The following is a 13751-nucleotide window of genomic DNA, read 5'->3' as shown; positions in this document are numbered from 1 at the left end:
GTACTTATTCCGCACACATACAAAAACCGCGACGCTATTCCGACATTTATTCCGGGAACTTATTCTCCCACTGGCCGCCATATTCGTGGATAATTAAATTAATAAAAGGCTCCACTAAACCCTAGATCGATTCGAACTCTAGGGTTAGGGTTAGGATTTGGGGTGTTCTCCCTCCGACGACGACGATGGTGGAGACTAATGGCGTTTCCGATTCCCTGCAATCGATCTGCTACGAGCGCGGGTCCCTTCGCCTCCTCGATCAGGTCTGTGTGGTTGCAACATACAAATTTTCACTTGTTTTGGATTTGGGAATTGTGATCGTGTTGTAGTAACGGAGTGTTTGTGTTCTTGTACAGAGGAAGCTTCCGCTGGAGACTCTGTATTTGGATGTGTCGAATGCCACGGATGGATGGTGAGCCTTTAAAATCTCCTGTTTTTTATTGCGTTTTTTTTCTTTGGTTAATTTCCATTTTCATGGTGTTTTTGGGAGTTTTCTAGGTTTTGAAGTAGAGTTTGTGGTGTTTGTTTTAAAAAAAAAGGATAAAAATATGATTTTGTGTTGCGTTTTGATGATTATGAGTTGAAGAATGCTTAGAAACCAATGAATTACAATAAATTCAGCTTCAGAAAAAGGAAATGGACGCTTGTTAGCAAATTAGGAAAAAGCTATTGAGGAAGGATGGGAGTGGAGAATTGATGGGTTTAAGTTTTACTTTTAGATTTGTGGCACATGAACATGTAAATTCTGAGTTCCGTTTTGCAATCGATTAAGAAACTTTATCGATTTAGATTTTTCTGAAGCATTTAATTCATCCCTCGGTATAAACTTTCTCAGGAACGCAATACGGGATATGGTGGTTCGTGGCGCACCTGCAATTGCTATAGCAGCAGCCCTTTCACTTGCTGTAGAAGTCTTCAATCTCGACTTCGATGGTACACCCGGTGACGCTGCTTCTCTCCTTGTGAGGAAGCTGGATTATCTTGTTTCTAGGTACTATTACTTAAATCTATTTACATCAAGATTATCATTACATTTCTTTTAATTTTAAAATGGCACTCATTTTCACGATATATTATCAGTTCATTATTGTTCTATAAAGTGTATAATTGCTGCTAATTATGTTTCATTTCATGGCAGCCGACCAACTGCTGTGAATCTTTCAGAGGCCGCGACAAAGCTTCAAAATTTAGCACTGAAGACGGCTGAGAGTGCTACCGAGGCCAAAGCAGTTTTCCAGGTATTGGCTCATAAAGAACTGTTGATCTCACTTCTAGTAGTTTAATGTCCTGTATCTTGTTTTGATGCCCTAGCAAATATCGATGCTTAGCTAGAACTATTTTTGATATCTTATTACTCGTTTAATATATGTAGAAGTAACCAGGTTGAGGGTAGGTTAATGTTATGAAAAGGAGTTCCTTGTTTTCACAGTTGAACCAGTTCAAGGCGCCTTCGCATGTGTAGTAGTATTATCAAAATATGCAATACTTTTGGTTATTACGTGCAAATATCCAATATATTTTTCTCTGATCTATGTGAGGGACTTATTTCTCATTTGAAGCCTAATATCTGCAACTCTTGACTTTATTTTGCAAATTTTTACAGAAAAAACTGGTACTTCCTATTTAGTTTTTGTGGACTGGTGCCTAATTTTTTCCCTCATTTTTCCGTAAGGCTTTCATTGATGCTGCTGAAGTCATGCTTATTGATGATGTTGCTGCAAACAAAGCAATTGGCCACCATGGAGCCAAATTTCTTCAAGGCCAGTCAGGAGACTCCAGACTGCTCTCTGTTTTGACACATTGCAACACCGGAAGGTACCTCGAGTCCGCTAGTATTTTTCATTGTATTCTTGCATTCATTTTTTGTTTTTTTTTTTTATTTTTCTTTTCGTGGTACTAATCTTTCTTTTTGGGTCTGTAGTCTTGCTACTGCTGGATATGGAACCGCCCTTGGGGTTATTCGTGCTCTACATGCTGAAGGGGTTCTAGAAAGGGCCTACTGCACAGAAACGCGCCCGTTTAACCAGGCAATCATTTAAACCTGCTGTATCTCTTTTTATTGCTTTAGTAGTCAAGCAAAATTTTCAAGTTATATAAGAAACTATGTTTTCCTTTGTATTTTAGTTTCGGCTTATCCTTTTGATCCGTCAAACACCAAAACTCTTCCCTAGTATCTACTTCGAGAATATTGACTTTCACATTTGTAATAACCTTTTGCGGTGGTGAAGGCAGCATAGTTGGCTATCTTTGGTTTTATGAGATAAAATATAATTTCTTGCATTTTGCAGGGTTCAAGACTTACAGCTTTCGAATTGGTTCATGAGAAAATACCTGCCACTTTAATAGCTGATTCAGCTGTCGCCGCACTGATGAAATCGAGGCATATCGATGCAGTTATTGTCGGGGCAGACCGAGTAGCCGCTAACGGTACCTAAAAGAAGCAAGATAAATGAATTTTTTCTACCTTTTAAAACTGGTTCAATTCTAATTTGGCTCTTGAATTGCCACCCAGGTGACACTGCTAACAAAATTGGAACCTACAATGTCGCTCTTTGTGCGAAGCACCATGGAGTACAGTTTTATGTCGCAGCGCCTGTAACTTCTATTGATCTTTGTCTATCATCTGGCCAACAAATAGTTATAGAAGAGAGATCACCAAAGGAGTTGTTAAATTCTGAAGGGGGTTTAGGAAAGCAAGTAGCTGCACCAGGAATCGCCGTCTGGAACCCTGCCTTCGATATTACTCCAGCAAACTTAATAACAGCTATCATAACAGAAAAGGTCTCTCTCTCTCTCTCTCTCTCTCTCTCTCTCTCTCTCTCTCTCTCTCGTGTAATTTGTGTTGGTGGCCAAATTTAACAGTTAAATATGTAGTATTTTAAACAGCTAGGGGTGATTGGGAGCCAAAATTTGATGTCTTAAAAGGCACAGAATAATTTTCTCATTAAATGAAAATATAAGGTTATTTTTTTGTTTTTATCAATGGGACATATTTTTGGCTCTTTGCAGCTAAAAGTTAAGAGAGACTAATGAAAGAAGTATGTTTTTTATGCAGTGAGCACCTTAGAGTATCTGACTTTTGCTCTTTCAAACTAAATCAAAGAACAATTTCAGCTATATTCTGAATCAATGAACTAATATTTGCACTTATGGGTTTATTAATATGTATTAATATTAATATGTTGCGTAATTTGTGAACTTAAAATCACGAATCTTTCCGCTATGATCCTTTTCCTATACAAACTGCGCAAAAACCTTACATAGCTTTCTTTCCAGTGTTATTCACATGTGATTATCTCTCTGAAATCAATGTTACTCTCACTTTCTCTCCAGGGTGTCATTACAAAGTCTGCTGAGGATGCTTTCGACATCAGCGGTTTCTTGCAAAATGCACATTAAGGTAGCAGCTCTGACGAGCACTGGTACCCAGTATGAAACATTGTATATGCTTTAATAATGTGTGCATCCTTATTTTGCTCATTGGAGCATGTTTGCTTGGTAGTTGTACCTGAACCTTGGCTTAAAACAATGGGAAGCTTTACTTCATTTATTACAAACTTGATCATCCATATCTTAAGCAGATCCGCGTGTATGGTATCGACAAGGTTGATGGTTTTCGGCGTATATAAATCTTGCGTCCGAGTTATTCCGCATGTTGGCTTCATTGAATAATGGCAGAAATTTGGACCTGAAGGTTATGACAGCTTTTTGAACACATGTTGGATCAAGTTTTGCTATTTTTCGGAGTTCAATCTCTTTTTGTATCACAAAGTGTGATTGAGTTGACACTTGACCTGCCGTTTATTCCATTTCTTTGTCTTTCAGGGCATGTTTAGTTCAATTATTTTTAGGCTATAAAATCAGAATGAAATTTATTAATTCCGATAGTTATCATTTGTTTTATAGGAATTAAATTTCGATTCTCATTCCACTTTGGAATGAAAATGATCAAATCCATTTATAACTCAACCCAGCTTTAAATTCCGGATTGGTCCATTCCAAAGTAAATTATTCAATATCCTCTTTTACCAACACCTATCTCCCCATCCTTCATCACTTTTCTCTCTCTTAATCAAAATTCTCTCAAAAATTCTAAATTTTTATTTCAATTTCTCTTTTAATAATAAATCAAATATTTATTTCAATTTCTTTTTTAATAATAAATCAAATATTTATTTCGATTTTTTTTTTCAAATATTTTTAGACGATTCGTCATTTCATTTTTAATTTTAAGGCAATCGAATTTAGTTTTATTTCTTGTTCCTATTTCAATCATGAACGAAACATTCCATGATGGTTTGAGGCTGACCTCGGCACATCTCTTCTAAAACAAACTTTTTTAGAAAAGTATGGCTTGTAGAGTTTTCCTTCACTCCAAATAAGACTAACAAAACAAACCCAAAACAGAGTATCCGACATTAAAAGAGAAAAAAGAAAAAAAACTAAATTCAAAAAAAAAAAAAAAAAAAAAGATACATATAGCTAAATCTCAAAGACTGAATCTACTGCAAAATACAAACACCAACAGTGACTAGGCTCTCATTTATAGCATATATATGTCAAGCAATAAAATTCACTTCTTTAACTTCAATCATTATTAGAAACATCAAATAANAAAACAAACCCAAAACAGAGTATCCGACATTAAAAGAAAAAAAGAAAAAAAAAAAAAAAAAAAAAAAAAAAAAAAAAAAAAAAACATATTCATCTAAGCCATCGAAACCTGTACCAATCAAGGCTATATAAAGAATGCGTCGAAGCAAGCACACAAACCCAGGAATTGCGATTGTAATCGAAGGGTTTATTACATGAAAGATTCAAACTCTTAACATCACAACAATTCTCTATACACCGTTTTTTAACCACCGCGGCTACTTTACAGTTGAACATGGCAGAGATTCTTTCTAAAACCCTAAACAGGAACAAATCTGTATCTGTTGCAGGAAGCTCACCTGCATCAGCTCTAAAAGTTATCTTTATCATATGCTTTCTTTGTTTCCCCTAAAAGAATAACTCTACCACAGAGCCAGGAAGCGGTACCGATCGGAGAGTTTAATCCGAGTAGGCTGAACTCCGCTTGACTCCTCCGCGGCTACGTAATTCTCTGTGGAGATAGAACGCCTCGCCTTGGCCGCCGCTCAGAGTTCGCCAGTCCAAGGTGCACACCGTCAGCTGCCTCACCAACTTCTCGAGGGTCGAATACATGCAGCTCTCCGAGTCCGTCGAGTTAGGGTTCGTCGAGAGGACAGACGCGTTCACTGCATCCGCGACAAACTCGCGCTGCGGAGGCTCGAGCAGGTAGCTGACGCACGATTCCGCAGGCTCGTTGTAGGCAAGCAGTGCAGCAATGTCCTACGAGAGAGAGAGAGAGAGAGAGAGAGAGAGAGAGAGAGAGAGAGATTTGTGAGCATGGTTTATTCATGAAGTTTCCCACCAATCCGAAAGCAAACGGTAGAAAATAGCTGAATATTATTTGCAGATAAGACTAGTTAAGCTAGTTACCATGATTATATATGATAAATTTTAGCAAGAACAGGAGAAGGTTTGAGAGCTTCAATTTTAACTAAGTTGCCGATTCTGTTAGTTCAAGAAAGTTTAAGCAATTACACCGCCGTGAAGCTTGTAAGCGAAAAAAGATACAATGTCTGCAATAGAATGTTCGGATGCAACCGTACAAGCCACAAGACTTTACCTCAAGCAGGTTTGCAAAAGCTTTAACAGCAAAATATCTAGCCAGCTCAGCACGGCCATACATTACAGCTTCCTCCAAATGGCCAGCCTACACGCATAAAATATTCACAGTAAAATAAAAATTCACAAAGAATAGAAAAGTTAATCAAAATAAAGGAAACGAACAAAAAACTGATTTTGGGTTTCATTGGTTACAACTCGTTCAGTGTATGAACCGCCAAGACATGAATATACGGACAGAAGAGTGCATGAATGAAATTCGTATAAATAAACGTAGAGAATATTAGAGATTTACCCGGATATACTCGATGAACCTTTGGGAATGAAGTAAGAAACAAATGACTGACATCTCATCCTGCAGGAAAAGTTGATTATTTTGTTTTATATTTAGTAGAAAAATCTTGAGTAGAGCTGCTTCAAGGATACAAAAAGTATCACGATCAAAACTTAGATTGTTAAAGATGAATTCAGATCTCCTATAAAACAATACAAATTGTAACTTAGTTGGAAATTTTGACCAAAATTATACATTCAACGACTATCAGATGACATCTAAAGTCCATACAAGCCAATAAATATATTACGAACAACTAAGTTTTATAATAAATGAAAATGGCATTCTCTCTCTTTGCATAATTAACATAAGAATAGATTTTTTTTTTCTTTTTTTATATTTTGATGTGTAGATCACTTGTTTTCATTTTTTTCGTCTTTTTGTAAGTGACTTAGAAGTCACATATTGTGGAGTCATTAGGAAATCTTACCTGTACTACCTGAGGATACCATTCTCGGAGTTTCTGAAATGCAGTATCAATATCTCCATTCCTGATCAGCTTCATTAGTAAAAGATACGAGATGGTTAAGAAACAAATATTTTACACCTTGAAGGTAGAGAAAGGGAAAACAAAACAGATAGTTCCTTTTTAAAAACTTCAAATAGTAGATGGAGTCCAACAGGGGTATAGAGATGGCAACAAAACTGATAGATAGCACACAACGGGTTACCATCAAAAATTACTTCAGATCATACGAGTATAACCTCAATTATTCTTCAGACATGATAAGGTTCCAATCATCTCAAACAGAGAAGTTTTCTCTAGGAACATTAATTAGACATCCAAACTGAAAATTGTCAAAAAGTACTATCTCGAATGCTTTCAAGAAACTGGATTCCACCACAGAACAGTATAAACAGTATTTCTGTCTCTTAAGTCTTAACAAGATGAAATTTTGGAAATATCTGGTTGATTAAGTCGTACCATAATATTCACTCTAAATAAGTATAAATAAGTTACAGCTCATCAAGTTCCATGTAAAATCATAAAGAGAGAAAGGTAGTAACAGAATAGCAGTCAAAAATCAGTTCAAACTTCAAAGTAATTGCTGAAATGGCTTGCGATTTTTTGGGGAGTACACCACAGTTACCTGACGCAGAACCTTTCTATGGTTAAGAGCATACATGTTTGTTTGCTCATCGACAGTAGTTCTTTTGGTGAGAGAGGGATTACTTTCAGTTGCAATGTCCAGAGAAGCCAAAGTATCTTCATACCCATAATGTAATAGATACGAACGAACTATCCTGTGATGAAGAAATGCCACATACCTATTATGTTTTTGCATAATCACAACAAAAAAGAAATAACAAGGCCAATACTTACACAATATTTGATAAAAATTTCATTGGTCGTTAAAAGCTTTGGAAAGGAAGTCCTAATGTTAACCATCAAATGATATCTCATATCTCCTTTCTAAGAAAAACTAATGCACATTTAGAAAATGCAATGCTCATTTAGCAACTTCAATGGGAAAGGCACAGCGTATATACATATGTCAGTAACTTCTACTGCTTTTTCACCATTCTTATTTGATTATCTTTATTCCTATCTTTTGTACTTCAACAACATCAAGACATATACATCAGATATAGTCGCTTTTCATGTCATAAGAGAAGAAGCAAACAGATTATTAACATACTAAACAATCATTTTAAAACAAAATTATTTCACCTCACAATTTTCTCATACACCTTTTGATTATTTTGTTGCAAAATGGTTATTAATGATGCGGAACTTACCAATGACTTAGATGAGGAGGCAAAAACTGATTTTCAACCACCGCAAGCTGTTTTTTCCTCTCTTCATTGATAAAATTCTGCCCACAAAGAGAAACTGCATGAGATCACTACAACGAGATCTAGTCTATGAGATGTTCAAGAAGCAGAAAGAAGTTCGATGCGTGTACTTAGCAAGTTCAGTAGTTATGCTTAGTTTGCAGCTTAACAGGTTCTATATCTTGATAAAATCCAAGCAACATAGATATATGCCTAGTCTGCAACTAAACAGGATTTTTCTCTTAATAAAACTCAAGAGATGTAGATAAATAGGAGAGGCAGCAAAATATACATGAAATAGCAAAATGCAATACTAACATACACCTAAAGCATTAAATTACGGAGTACAACTCCGGGAAAAAAAAAAAAGAGTAAATAAAATGATATGCAACAGTCTAGCAGAATTCAGGATTAATACACACACAATAACAATTGGACAGTAGAATATTTCAACTCCACTAAACTGACTAACTCTCGCACTTCAAAGTTACAAGACAATGCAAAGCATAACTAATCAATAAGTTACAAGGCAAGGTGTGCAAATCAATCAGGAAAAAAAAAAAAGACGAAAGCTGAGAGATACTCAAGAGACAAGAATGGAAGGTAAAAGGAGAATCATATACTGTAAGAGTAAATAATTGCTAATGAAGTAAACCATAAATACATATAGCAAAGAAATAAATTCATGGTATCTCTATAAGATACATAAGATAGTGAAAAAAGGAAAGCATATACAAGAAGCATTTACATTTATAAAGAGGACTGAGCAAATCAAATAAAAAGACAATTCAAGGACCTCTATAAAAAAGAAGTGAAATGATACCCAAAAATTACTTAAAAGGAGAATTTACAATGTACTGGATCAAATAAAAAATGGTCCACAAGAAAAGACATGCAACATACCTCTAACTCAAATTCGAATGGTTGCTTTCCAAAGTTCACAGTAACCCTGATCAATCATCAAAATCAGAATAAATAGGGAAGGAAGGCAAATGACATGCTGAATGAAGAAGATAGAATAGACTGCATTCACTTCGCTGATTAAGACGCTAATAACTATTCAATTTCACTTCCTGTTATGGTCTAGTCAAAATGATTCTTGTCACGTGCATGGCAGACTAAAACACGAAGGGAGGAGCAAACACTGCCAAACTAAAGAGAGAACAAATTATAATATGCTCGTATAATATACTTGTTGATGATTATGATTACAGCTAATATATTAGGAGAAACAAAATGGACAAGGCAGGCTAACATGCAATGCTGTGCAAATCTGATCAGTGTGTGTGCGCGCACGCAAGCGCTCATATGATAGAAATAAGATATAAGAAAAGATAGGATATAATAGAATAAATGAATTTCTTGCACTAATGGGCGTACTCTTCATTCGGACTATGAACGGCAACGGTAGGATATAGTGGACCTTTTACATCCTTGGAGACGGAGACAGTGCCAACAACTGTTCCATTTTTTCTGCACATCAGAATGGAAAATTAAGATTCCAGCAAACATTGAAAAAGAAAAGGCAAAACAGCAGTTAGATACAGAAGCAGAAAAAGTAGAACAAAAGTAAACACATAGGAGAAAAAAGGAAAATGAATTCAGCGATTCTTAACAACACATGATATTGCTCATTGTCAACCACTGTCTTAACTAACAGCCAATTACAGCCGATATAGCTGCCGCTATAGCAGTGACAAATGATAACTGCTATGTTATGCAATGAGGTTGGGATAATAGCAAGAAATTTGACAGCCTTGAACTCACTATAGCAGGTCCATATTGAGTGCCTCAGACCCCAAATCCCTAAAGATACCAGGCAGGGTTGGTTTGGCCGAAAATAACTAAAGATTCAAGGAACTATTCAGTTGGAAAAAATAAAGTACTCGATGGGGATCGAAAAACTATTCAAGCATGTTCGTTTTGGGGACCTAGGATTCTCTTTGTATAGGTAGAAAAGCACAGAGTGACTGTGAGAGCTTATAGGCGACCACAAGGTTTTGTCAACAGATCACCATGGATCATCGATGGCCACCAAGGATCACCTGTTAAGTCCAAATGCACTTAAGAACATAAATCTAGAGAACTCTGATAGTGTTATGCTTCTAGATTTAGAACTGATATGTTCTTTTATACATTTTAGATAAAAATTCAATAAGGAAATAGAATAGTACTTTCTTGTGAACACCAACTATGGGCTCATAGTTGCCGCTATAGGACCCAATCCGCAATTCGCTATAAACACCCCCAACTGATAAGTGTCTGTTGTGCACTACAACTGATAAAATGTAAGCCAATCAAGTATTTCTAAGCAGACACGAAATTCCAATGGTTTCAGTTCCAACTTCCAAATTAAAAAAGGACTGTTTACAGTTGCCTAGAAAAATAACAGGAAACGATTTCAAATTTCCACATGTTGCCATAGCAGTTCATCTAAGTTGAAACTAATCCAATGTGTTTCGCAGATAAGTATTCAATTAAACTTGAGATTTAGGAAATCTAATGCCAAAAGAATGAAGAAGCACACAACAAAGCCACAGAGTAAAACTACAAACCATCTATATTCCATATGAACACTAACAACTGACTATTAATGTTTACTAACAAGTAACCTACCAACTTACGTGAAAAACAACTTTTGTGATGCATAAATGATACCAGCACCAACTACATCACCCGTTGTAAATTTTGGGCCAAAAATTTCTCCTTTTCCTTGTCCCTGATAAAGATAACCATCATCTCCATGATATCCGAAGCTATTAACTTCCCAACTGCAAGAAAAAGTACCCTTATAAAACCCAACAAGTTATTGGAAGTACAGTATGACAAACGGGCAGACAGACAGTCGTTTAACAGCAATTCAAAGCAGAGATCCAAAACAAGTATTACGAAATAATAACTAAAGGTTTCTAAATAAAGATACCACAGAATTTTGTTAGTGCTTTTCCAAAAAAACATATACAAGGTAACACATCAGCATCCGTGCATTGTAAAGAGTCAAAAGACTAATGAAAAGAATATATATATACATATATAGACAAGTGAATGCATAAGTATTCACACCCTAGGTTTAGTTATCAAGGATTCCACCACAATCAAATAAAAATAACTGCTCATGCCAATGGTTTCAGAAAACATGAAATAAAAACGCAATAGTTTGTAGGGTACCAATGAAAATAGACACTTCATAAGATGTGACCGCTCCAAAGAAATATAGAGACCTTTTTATAAAACTCAAGGCTTTTGGGGAGCATGGCCATTTCAAAAATTATTTGCCACAGAAAACCAGAAAGGGGATTCAAATCTGATTAAAGTTGAACTGATATTTCAGCTTTATGGGACAACTCGGACTTATTTTTTGCTTTAGGTTACCAGTGCAATTTACCCCAAGTAGCTGCATTAAGCTAAAAGATCCATATGAATTCTAATATCACACATATCTGAATGATTATAAGCTTCAAGAAATGAGCTAACAATGTGTTCTCCATGTTCTCTCTTTTCTCATTTTATCCACTTTTAACTACAATAAATAACATATACAATGTAAAGACTACAATTCATCACAGAAGTTTGAGCGCAGATTGTGCCACTAGGAAGATAGAGTCCTGTACTTGCTGCCGCAATGAAGAAACAGGTTTTGTGATATCATCTTCAAAACAGCTTAAAGACTAACAATACAATTTTGCTACAAGTAAAGTTGCACCTAGCCAATTAAAGGCCCATGCGAGAATATTTATAACTCTAAAGTAAAAGCATCCAACTTTAGAGACTGGCAATCCTCTTACCCTGGTTGCCTCCGCATCTTGAAATGCTCCGTGGTGAAGCCGATGGCAACCTGGCCCTTGACCCCAGCATCCTTGACAGTCATCTCGAAGTAGTAGGCGAACCGCTTGGTCGGCGCAGGGCAGTTGGCCTGCACGGTACCGACGTCGTGCCCGTGCTTGTGGATCCCGACATACTGCACCGACAATTTGTCGGTCGACACAATGTGGAACAGCCCAGAGCTGTTTATCGTGTTGAGGTGCGACGGCTCCGGCTCCCCGTCGAGCTCCTCGTCCACCTTCCTCCACTCAGCCGCCGACCTCCATCTTGCCGCCAGCCTCATCGGATCAACCAAACCAGGCGTCGCAGCCGCCACCGCCGCTTCTTGACTACTCATCGCTAACCCCACCTTCCCCTAACCCTAGATCGTTCACTCCGCCTAAAATCCCACAAATCCGAAGCAAAAATTATAAGGAAACCCCAAGAATCCCTGAAAAATCTAGATCGTTTTCTTAACCTAAATTTCCACCAAACGACTCAAATCCGAATCAAAATTGGAAGGAATTTCAGCTAACCCTAGATCATTTTCTTAACCTAAAATGACCTTAACTCCCGTCAAATGACTCAAATCCGCATCAAAATTAACAGAAATTAATAAAAAGTTCCGAGAAACCAAGCTTACCCTATATCACTTTCTTAACCTAAAAACTCCATCGAATCCGAACCAAAATTAACAAAAAAAGAAAGAAAATGCGGAGAATCTGAAACCTTAGATGAAGAGATCGCTTAAGATGAGCCAAGTTCGATCGAAATCGTCGTTTTCGCCGGAGGAAATGGAAGCCCTAATGAGATCGGAGCTCTAAAATGGGGGAGAACGAAGAGAGTGTGGAGTTTAAAAGAGGTTTTAATTGATAAGAAATGAGTTATGCGTAAAAGACAAATATATCCCCCGCTTTAAATTGGGTGCTTCTGTATCTCAAGAAATGGTAACGATAAGCTTGTAGACTGGGTTCACCACGTCAACCGTGGACCGCCAAACATGCCAAAAATGCTTCGAGACCCCTCAAGTATTAGTAACTTCGTAACCGTGCCCCTTCAATTTTTTCCATTAACAATTGTTAACTTCTTTTTTTTGCTGGGTTATTTTGGTTAATTAAGTTAAACTTTTATTATTATTTTTAGATTTTTAAATAATTAAAACTATTATAATTAACGGAATTATAGATTATTTGATAAAACCGAGGGACTTCTTGAAAATGCTCTATAGTTGAAGGGGTCTCCATGGAAAACATTAAACATTGGAACTTCGAAATGCACCGGACGGTTGGGATTCAACGAGACAAAGATGGACGGCGGAGGGCTCTTACGGTCCACAGATGAAGCTACGCGCTCGGTCCATGCGATATTTTTATCCGTCGCCGATGCACCGTGGCTCCAGAACCGTCCATTCCTGATGATCAAAACGGCGTTTTGGAACGCCGTGTCCCCCAAATCCAACGGCGTCGACGACCACCGTTGCGGACATAGCATCGAGTGGAGACACGTGTACTACAGTGTTTCTGGGCCGTTGGATCATATTGGTGCACACAGATAAAACAGAAAACTCTTTCGTGGACATGGTCCACCATGAACCGGTCTTTTAAGAAATTTGGTTGCACCTTTGGTTCTCAAACCATTATTTGTTGCAACAGTTAACACTCTGAACTTTCTAAATTATTATAATAAAATTCTATAAATTAAATTTAGTATACTGAATGATGATGTGTTGTTAATATGATAGTGATATAAAATTTTAGTCATTACTATAATATTGATCACAACACTCTCGTATCAATTACATGTTTTCATTCAATCAACTAAATTGTATAGTGAAACAGCAACAAAAAAAAAAATTAAATTAAAAATTATAATAAATCAAATTTTAAGAACCAAATTATCGCACTGTACAATTTCAGGAGCAAGAGTATAGTTTACCAAAAATTAAAATCTGTTGCATAAGTTCAATTGAAACTTTTAAAACTTAAAAAGTTTTAGAAAACTTATTTCTCATAATATAATAATAATTTTTTTATCTTTTTTCTGAAGTTATTTACGACGCCCTCACCTCAAGAAACTCTAAAAAGAGGATTATATGGGAGTTGTGTAAAAAAAAAAAAACTCTTTTGAAAATGACATGATATATAGATTA

The 13751-nt window shown here is 36.5% G+C and overlaps 2 protein-coding genes across 2 annotated transcripts; one reads left to right on the top strand and one right to left on the bottom strand.

Moving 5' to 3' along the window:
• On the top strand, window positions 24-3703 carry LOC109726833 (methylthioribose-1-phosphate isomerase). The gene is made up of 9 exons (XM_020256636.1): window positions 24-263; window positions 357-412; window positions 836-991; window positions 1139-1238; window positions 1673-1815; window positions 1922-2027; window positions 2289-2427; window positions 2513-2781; window positions 3334-3703. The coding sequence occupies exons 1-9, from the start codon at window positions 186-188 to the stop codon at window positions 3397-3399; spliced, it is 1113 nt and encodes a 370-aa protein (XP_020112225.1). The 5' UTR covers window positions 24-185; the 3' UTR covers window positions 3400-3703.
• LOC109726534 (ran-binding protein 10-like) lies at window positions 4725-12498 on the bottom strand. The gene is made up of 11 exons (XM_020256164.1): window positions 12332-12498; window positions 11587-12002; window positions 10426-10572; window positions 9182-9274; window positions 8705-8750; window positions 7766-7842; window positions 7117-7270; window positions 6456-6524; window positions 5987-6046; window positions 5693-5779; window positions 4725-5352 (listed from the first exon to the last, which is right to left on the bottom strand). The coding sequence occupies exons 2-11, from the start codon at window positions 11958-11960 to the stop codon at window positions 5053-5055; spliced, it is 1407 nt and encodes a 468-aa protein (XP_020111753.1). The 5' UTR covers window positions 11961-12002; window positions 12332-12498; the 3' UTR covers window positions 4725-5052.

This window comes from Ananas comosus, linkage group 21, assembly GCF_001540865.1.
Source record: "Ananas comosus cultivar F153 linkage group 21, ASM154086v1, whole genome shotgun sequence".
Classification (NCBI taxonomy): Eukaryota; Viridiplantae; Streptophyta; class Magnoliopsida; order Poales; family Bromeliaceae; genus Ananas; species Ananas comosus.
This window is presented reverse-complemented; position numbering and strand designations above follow the sequence as displayed.